This window comes from Kryptolebias marmoratus, linkage group LG20, assembly GCF_001649575.2.
Source record: "Kryptolebias marmoratus isolate JLee-2015 linkage group LG20, ASM164957v2, whole genome shotgun sequence".
NCBI classification, from domain to species: Eukaryota; Metazoa; Chordata; class Actinopteri; order Cyprinodontiformes; family Rivulidae; genus Kryptolebias; species Kryptolebias marmoratus.
In genome coordinates, this window is record NC_051449.1 from 24,248,526 (window position 1) to 24,257,516 (window position 8,991).

The 8,991-nt window shown below is 38.0% G+C and overlaps 1 protein-coding gene across 3 annotated transcripts in view; it reads left to right on the forward strand.

Annotated features, from left to right (window-relative positions):
• The first annotated feature begins 4,565 nt into the window (after positions 1–4,565).
• The window catches only part of atg10 (ATG10 autophagy related 10 homolog (S. cerevisiae)), a 9,741-nt gene continuing 5,315 nt past the window's right edge, over positions 4,566–8,991 (forward strand). Inside the window, exons 1-4 of one of the 3 annotated variants that reach the window (XM_017436055.3) lie at positions 4,566–4,641; positions 5,746–5,852; positions 7,505–7,636; positions 8,445–8,619. In XM_017436055.3, the coding sequence (XP_017291544.1) occupies positions 4,635–4,641; positions 5,746–5,852; positions 7,505–7,636; positions 8,445–8,619 (421 nt within the window). In that variant the 5' untranslated portion in view covers positions 4,566–4,634. Of the gene's footprint in view, positions 4,642–5,021; positions 5,065–5,745; positions 5,905–7,504; positions 7,637–8,444; positions 8,620–8,991 lie in introns of those variants that run through there. The other 2 variants (XM_017436054.3, XM_017436056.3) reach the window with 2 other exon arrangements.

Sequence of the window (8,991 nt, forward strand, 5' to 3'; positions counted from 1 at the left end):
TTCTTCCCACAACCAAAAAAGTTAGGTTAATTGGTAACTCTAAATTGTTCCTAGGTGTTAATGGTTGTTTGCCTTTGTGTCTCTGTGATGGACTCGTGACCTGTCCAGGCTGTCCCCTGCCTCTTGCACAGTGATGGCTGGAGATAGGCACCAGCTCTCTTTGAGCGGGTAAAGAAAATGGATGAATGGATCAAAATCTGTTCATTAGATATGAAGTAAGCTTGCTAACAGACAGAAAGATGAATGGACAAAAACATGACCTCTTCAGCAAAGGTAATCAGTTATAGATGTACGTTTAATTATTACATTCTTAAAGTTTTCTTTAATCCACCAGTTGATCGCTCATAGCTCTGGCCAATGACGTATATTAGAATATATGTCATTGGCTCTTGCGCTACAACCGCATGGAGTCATCGGCTGCACAGCAGAACCCATTTACTGTATACATAACTTGAACGGCTACTGCATGGCAGATAAACCTCTTCTTTCAGTTGTGGATCTCCAGTTTCCTCCTCTTCCCATAACACCATCTTCTACACCTTCCAAACCACCTGTTCCAAAAAATATGAAAGCACAAAGTTCTGGAAATGGATAAAGGGAGTTTGGTGAAGAAAATATCGGTCATGCTTAATATCAGACTTGATAGTCTGGAAAAAAACATGGAGAAACTGATTTCTGACAATACAATGAAGACTGAGGGGCTCAAAAAAACGTGGACTTCATTTGTGCTGACATTTGGGAGGTGAAGGAGAAGGTGACAAAAGTTGATGCCCAAGCCTGTGAGATGGAAAAAAACTGTGCATTGTTTACCATTGGGTGTCTGAGCTGGAACTACTCCTGATGCTGAAACGTGCACCTGCATGGAGTGCCTGAGAACAAAGAGCAAGATGTCCGCACTAAAGTAATAAACATATGCCAAGTGATCCTGCCAGAGTACAAAGCAAAATTCCAGGACGTCATTGATACAGTACATCTCCAAGGTGTCTCCAAGCCTCGAGGTATCATTATACAGTCTACTGCGACAAGATCTGAAAAGATCTGAAAAGCTGCGACGAAGTCTACATATTTGCAGAACAACAACCTACGCTTTGTAGAGGATCTGTCACTGGCCACCAGAGAGTGACGGAGGTAGCTGTGGCCCCTTGTGGCCAAAACATGAGAACAAGGAAAGGCTGCATACTTCACTGGAGGAAGAGTGTTTGTTGAAGGAACTGAACTGATTCCAACTCTCTGATGACTTCATGCTGAAGATTAGTGCATCTAGTGTTCACAAGGTTTGCAATAATATGAGTAATATTTGAGAGGGGTTGCTTTTGCACATTAAGGTTTGTGTTCTCAATTATATTTCAGTTAAGCTTGATAGTTAAGATGCTCAGATAATGTCTTATGCTTATTCCTCAAGCACATTTTTTATTCTTGGCTGAACTTCTTCACCTCTCTCATATAATATGTAGTGCCAAGTGTTAAGCTGCTGTGTTGAAACCTAGGTGCCTCTAGTTTTATTGGTTCAGTATGTTTCACTATACACTACGCTGAATTACAGATGGGTCAGCTTCTATTGAGGAGATTAAAATCTAAAAGGTTTACGTTTGTCCATATATTCTGTTCTGTGTTGTTAATGTCATTATCCATTATTACTTTTAAGGCCAGGGGGTTAAGAAATGATCTTAAATACAAAGTTTCATTCTTGTTTGCCAGAAACTACAAAACTAACTTTTGTTTTGTCCAGGAATCACATTCGATGCTGAATGATGTAAGGTTTTGGAGATCCCAGTGGGGTAGTGAACTGTGGCAAGCCCACGGTTCTGAACATTCTACAGGTGTTACCACTCTAAAGCACAACTTTTTAGGGCCCATGTATTAACTAGGTTTGATTCATCAGGTCACTTCATTCTTCAAGTGATTTTCATTGAAAACTTCATATTGGTAAGTGTGAATGTATACAGTTATAACTCGCAGAGAGATGTTACTGGACACATTAGAAAAATATATTCAAAATGCCTTAGATAACTTTCCTATATCCGGTGTTGTAGTGGGGGGAGATTTTAACAGGATACTTGATCATAACTTGGACAGCTGGCCTCCGCGGAACTCTTCAACCATTAATGTTAACCTGAAACTCTTCATGAAAAAATTTAACTTAATCGATGTGTTTGAGGTACCACCATCATATCACTAATGTTTGTACTTGGAGTAACAGAGGTGCCACAAGGAAATCATGACTAGACTTTTGGTTAATTTCTAGTAATCTGAATGTTGATAGAACCTTAGCATATATTATCACAACACCTTTAACTGACCATAATGCAGTATTTATATTCATCCCTTTACATTTGGCTTGTACTAAGGTATGCAGAAATACTTATTGGAAGCTAAATTGCTCATTACTGAAACATAAGACAGCTAAATCAGGTGTAAAAAGGTTAATAGCAGAATTCTGGAATAGAGCTGGCTTTGAAAATGACTTCAGTAGAAACTGGGAACTTTTGAAATTTCAAGCTGCACAATATTTGAGAACTTATAGCAGCACTTTCACCAAAACTCAGAGACGTGAGGAAGAGAGAGTAGTCTCTAATATAATGTCATTATCTCAGAGGACCCTGCTGACATGTCTGAAAAATAACATTTAGAGTTGATAGCAGAGCAGATTAAATTAAATTAAATCTTTTTACATAAAGTTAAAGGTGCTTATGTAAGGTCTAGGAAGAAATGGATTGAAGCCGGAGAGCAGAATTCAGACCATTTTTTAACCTAGAAAAACATCATGGAAAGCTTAACTTAATTCAACATCTCAATATTAATGGAGTTTTAACAGATGACCCCAAAAAGATAGCTCATTTTTGCTCCAGCTTTTATAGCAATCTTTATAAAACTAATTACTGTTATTATTCAGCAGCTTTATTTTTCAGCTCTCTGAGTAGTAATGTCACTCAAATTACTGAAGATGACAAAGAGAGTTGTGATAGTACAATAACTTTACAGGAGGTCACCTATGTAATTGAACATCTCAAAATTAATAAATTACTTCGAGTCGATGGCATATCTGCAGAATTTTCTCAGACAAAAGATTTAGCTCCCTTTTTACTTTAAGTAATTTTAGAGAGCATAGACCGAGAAACTTTGCCCCCAACATTAACACAAGGCCTCATAACGCTGATCCCAAAACCTAAAAAGGACCTTCTGTTTATTGATAATTGGCATCCCATTTCTTTGTTGAACACTGACTGCATTTTTGCTTCCATTCTTACTCAATGGCTTACATATGTTTTGGACCCACTTATTGATGAGACTCAGTCCGGCTTTATGAAGAATAGACATATCTCCAATAATATTCAACTTGTATTAGATCTAATTGATTATTATTTTCTGTGTCCTGACGACAGCTTAACTTTCTTTCTGGACTTTTATAAGGCATTTGACACTGTAGAGCATAACTTTATATTTAAAATTCTGGAGCGTTTTGGTAATTTTTACTGCAAAGCTGTTAAAACTATATATTCTAAAGGCAACAATTAGACTAAAAAATGGGACTTCACCAAGATTTAATTTACAGCGGGGAATCTGATAGGGTTGCCCCATCTTTCCTTACTTGTTCATCTTATGTACTCAACTCGTATCTGCTCATATAAAAGATAGCCCGTTAAAGCATATCTTCATTGCAGACAAAGAAATTATTATTAATCAGTTGGCGGAAGATACCACTTTATTTAACTTTCCTCTTTTTTCAACTTTTCTTCTCATAGATGTTTTTTTGGAACAACCAGCACATCCGATACAAAAATAAATCCATCTTTTTTAAATTGTGGTTTGATAACAATATAGTTCTAGTCACTCAGCTATTCAATGATAATGGGAATTTACTTAATTAATCTAAGTTCCTGCAAATTTTTGGTATTCCTGTTACCCCAAAAGAATTTGTCATAGTTATAGATGCTGTTCCCTCTGGCATCTTAACTATATAAGAAGTGCTGGGAAATCAGCATGTGTTCCACCCTCTGACCCCTCTGTAACACCAATGGGCCACTTGTGCTTTTCTATTAAATCCAAAAATAATAATCGCAACATTAGATCTTTGTTTCAAGCAAATATCTCCACCACCCCATATGCTGTTCATTACTGGTCTGGTATTGTAAAGGATCTGAAGTGGGTCAATGTATGGAACTTGCCTTATAGATAGTTGTTAACAAGCAAAGTGAGAGAAATGTCATATAAATTAATTCCTATACATTATCCTGCCAAGCAGTATTTGCTACATTTAAAAAAAAAGATTTATGTGAACTGTTCTCTGTGTGAGTCTGAACCTGAAACTGTGTTCCACCTGTTCCGGAGCTGTCACACTACTGCCACCTTCTGGAATGATGTAACCCGTTATGTCCAAAGGAAGATTGATTGTGATGTCTGTTTAAGTTGGGATAGTGTTCGGAATCCATGATATAAATAGCAAAAACAATTAATTTATGGTCCCCCTGGCTTTTGTTCATTTGTTAAAATATACATTTATAACTGACTTGTTTCGATGACATTTTTGCAAATAAAGTTAAAAAAAAAAAAAAAAAAAACTCTGTCGTCATTTTCAGGCGACTCCTCTATTATTTCATTGTCAACCCCCGCCTGGGACCAAAACACGTTTCACCATGACTGGTGAGTACTGGAATAAATATCGGAAATATAAAAACAGCAAAGTACTGACAATTTGTTTAAATAAATAAATATCTCCAAGCTCACCTTAAGCTATCTATTCTACTCCTTAAGGTGTTCTCAGGTTTTACTACAATGTTTGTCTGTAGAACTACAGTAAAAAGGAAAAGAAAAGGCTTTACTTTCTGCTTCAGTCCCATACAGTGTGTTAGGAGGACTCCTGCTGCTGCTCGGTTCGGCCTAGTAAGGATAGAAATACAAACTTATGTGTGTTTTATTGTATGACTTTTAGCAAAATATCCTGTGAATCACTGAACGGATTGTAATGAAACTCTCAAAAAGTAATCATGGGATTAACATCTACAACTGATTAACTTTTGGAGTCAACCCGATTCAAGATGGCCACCGCAACCAATGGATTTAAACGTAAAGAACTCACAAATGGCTATAACTCTGAATCTTAGACATATTAAGCTAAATTTTTGTATGATAGTAGCTGATATTGCACAATATCTGTGTTTAAACAATTGTCATTACATATTATATTGCCAAATTTGTCTGTTTGTAGTAACTGACATTCATACAAACATACTTTCAAGTACTACACTTTATGTGAGATCTTTGCCTAAAACTTTAGCATTACAGGTTGGAGTAAACCATTTTTGCCTGTTGGCAAAATATCTCATGAACCACTGGACAGATTTGAATGACACTATTGTAAAGTAATCATCAAATGTACATCTACAACTGCTTAATATTTGAAGGTTATTGAAGTCAATATGGTTCTATAGCTAATTAATCTTAGTAAACAAAAATTGCTGTAACTAAAGCAGTTTCATATAGATATATAGCTACATTTTGGTGTGGATGTGGAGAGTCATCCACCAGTACTAATATATCTCACTTGATCCCATCAAATCACACCTAATATTAATTTCAAGGTTTTACTAAAACCATCATTTCTGATCTTAAGATAATTTTAGTGTAAAACTCTGGCATGAAAGGTGGTGGGTGATATGCAGCTCTGATATGCTAAAGTTCTCTCTTACTGCCCCCCACCCCACCCCACCCCACACCTCCTCACACCTCCTCCACGTTCCCATGCAGAGAAGAGCTGTGGTGTTCTGGATGAGGAGGAGTTCTACAAGTGCTGTCGGCTACTACTTCAGCAGTCAGAGCAGCTGAGAGACGGCTGGAGCTGGGAAGCAGTCCAGGTCAGGAGTAGGGATGCACAGATACAAGGATTGGGTATCTGTCCACTACTGTGTGCGTGTACTTGTACTCATAAAACTATTTCAATACTGCCATACCAATACCAGTTTACAGCGGCAGATGTTTACCTCTTAGGCGAGCAATCAAATGGTAGAGGAGAAGCAGTGTCAGCCATGTGGTAGCAGGTGTATGGTACTGCTAAATTTGATCTGGACGGTTAAGCAAATATGTCCCACATCCAATTTAATCTGATAAGTTTATATGTGCAGCCTGTACAGTTTCATGTAAAGTAGAGCAGTGAGTGTTTTATCATCAGTATGCTAAATCTGAATATACACTTCCTGGCCAAAAAAAAAGTTGCCACCTGGATTTAACTGAGCAAATAGGTCTGAGCCTCCTATTGGATAATTACTGCATGGGCGATTATGTTTCAGCTGGCAACAAGTTATTTAACCTTAACTGGTGGGATGCTTCTCATTTCTTAAACAACCATGTTGAAAGACATCCGTGGTCATGGAAAAGATGTCTGTCTGTTTGAGAAGGTTCAAATCATTGACGTGCATCAAACAGAGAAAACATCTAAAAAGATTGCAGAAACTACTAAAATTGTGTTAAGAACTATCCAACGTATTATTAAAAACTGGAAGGATAGTGGGGACCCATCATCTTCGAGAAAGAAATGTGCCCGGAAAAGAATCCTGAAAGATCATGTTCGGGAATCACTTAAACATTTGGTAAAATCCAATCCAAGAAAAACAATAGTAGAACTCAGAGCTACGTTTAATAGTGAAAGTAAGAGCATTTCCACATGCACAATGCAAAGGGAACTCAAGGGATTGGGACTGAACAGCTGTGTAGCCTTAAGAAAACCACTAATCAATGAGGCTAACTGGAAAAAAAAGGCTTGAATTTACTAGGGAGCATAAAGATTGTACTCTGGATGAATGGAAGAAGGTCATGTGGTCTGATGAGTCCAGATTTACCGTGTTCCAGAGTGATGGGCTCATCAGGGTAAGAAGAGAGGCAGGTGAAGTGTTGCACCCATCATGCCTAGTGCCTACTGTACAAGTCTGTTGGGGCAGTGCTATGATCTGGGGTTGCTGCAATTGGTCAGGTCTAGGTTCAGCAACAGTATGTGATCAAAGAATGAGGTCAGCTGACTACCTGAATCTACTGAATGACCAGGTTATTCCATCAATGGATTTTTTCTTCCCTGATGCCACGGGCATATTCCAAGATGACAATGCCAGGATTCATTGGGCTCGAATTGTGAAATAGTGGTTCAGGGAGCATGATAAATTAACCTCATTAAGAATCTTTGGGATGTGCTGGAGAAGGCTTTGCGCAGCAGTCAGACTTTACCATCATCAATCCAAGATCTTGGTGAAAAATTAATGCAACTCTGGATGGAAATAAATCTTGTGACATTGCAGAAGCTTATTGAAAAAATGCCACAACGAATGCGTGCCGTAATCAAAGCTAAAAGCGGTCCAATGAAATATTAGTGTGTAACCTTTTTTTGGTAGCAACTTTTTCTTTTGGCCAGGCTGTGTATTTTCCTGATTGTTTTTGTTTTCCACTGGTAGTTAGCTGATTATGTGTATTTTAAAACCAAAGTCTCTAAAGTCACTGTCATTTCTTTAAATGATTTCAGGGTTCAGAAGGCTACCTGAAAAAGACTGCTCTTAGACCTGTCCCAGCACCACAGAGAGAAGAGGAGTCAGGCTCACACCCACAAATGCATTCCACCTGTAATCCTAGCCCTCAACCACCACAAGAGGAACAGGTACATAAGTACAGATGTGAATAAATTTGATGATCCCTTTACAGCTCATTGAAGCAGAGCTTCATTTCGTATGAAAAGTGATTCAGTTAAAAGCCATTGTCTAATGTATGCCTTTAGTATGTGATAAAATAAATTAAAAAATGTGGAAGAAAAAATGATAATGTTAATTTTCAAAGATATGTTAAAATGGTATCAAAGGATCTGTTGGTGTTCTTAAAGGGACTATAGTCATATTTCAAACTAAGTGTTTGACATTCGTTAGTATTACAGGTGCTTTCAAGCTTTTTGTCAGCCATTCAGCTTGTTTAAAGGGAGCAAACAGCCAGTGGGTAGTTTGGTATGGTTGTGTGCACCACACTAAACATGGAAAGCAAAGGTGAGAGCTGTCTGAGGATCTCAGAAAGATTACAGATATACACGTTAAAAATAAAGGCTAGAAGACTACTTTCAAGCAGCCCTATTTTGTAGCTCCAAGGTCAAGGTACAACTATTTCTGATTGCATCATCCATCACATTTTGAATCATACAGGGCTCCAGTATGATTCAAAATGAAAACCCAAGACAGAAGAAGACCCAAGAGGCTCTACTACTGGCTGAAAAATAGACAGGAATTGACTAAAATGCAAGTTGACACGCCCCAAAGTATCTCGGAGAAGTGTCTGGGACTGATGAGACTTTTTGGCTCCAGTTACATTTGTGTTTTTTGATTATTATGGAAGAATACCAACAAATTAATCTGTGTCTGTAGTTTTCATTTTGAAGCATCACAAGTTGACAGTGACAGTCACTACTCTGTGTTTCTTCTTAGCCTGTATGTGTTGCCTCATCTGATCCCAGCAGCTCCTCAGATGAGCTAGAAGATGAAGATGACAACAGCTGCTGGGTGGCTGAGAACATCGGCCTGATGTTTCAGTTTGAGTATCACATCCTGTATTCCTGCAGCTACGCTGTACCTGTGCTATATTTCAGAGCTTTCACTTTGGGTTAGTCTTTGCTTCTCTTCTGTCCTTTTTATCAATGAATAATGGCCAGACTTTAGGAAATCATTAAAAAAAATTAAAGCCCTAGCATTCACTGAATGAATGCATAAATTTTAGACCAAGATCATCTTATGCTAAGAATTTGTTAACAAAATATTTCATGAATCCATCCATCCGTTTTTTTACTGGCTTCTCCTTTCTGGGTAGTGAGGAGCTGGTGCATGTCTACAGATCTTATGAATCACTGGATATATTTTATTGAAACATTCAAAAGGTAATCACTGAATTTACCTGATTACCTTTTGGCGTCAACCGGATACAAGAAAGCTGATACAAGATAGCTGCCACAGCCAACTGGCCTTAACAGCCCCCCCC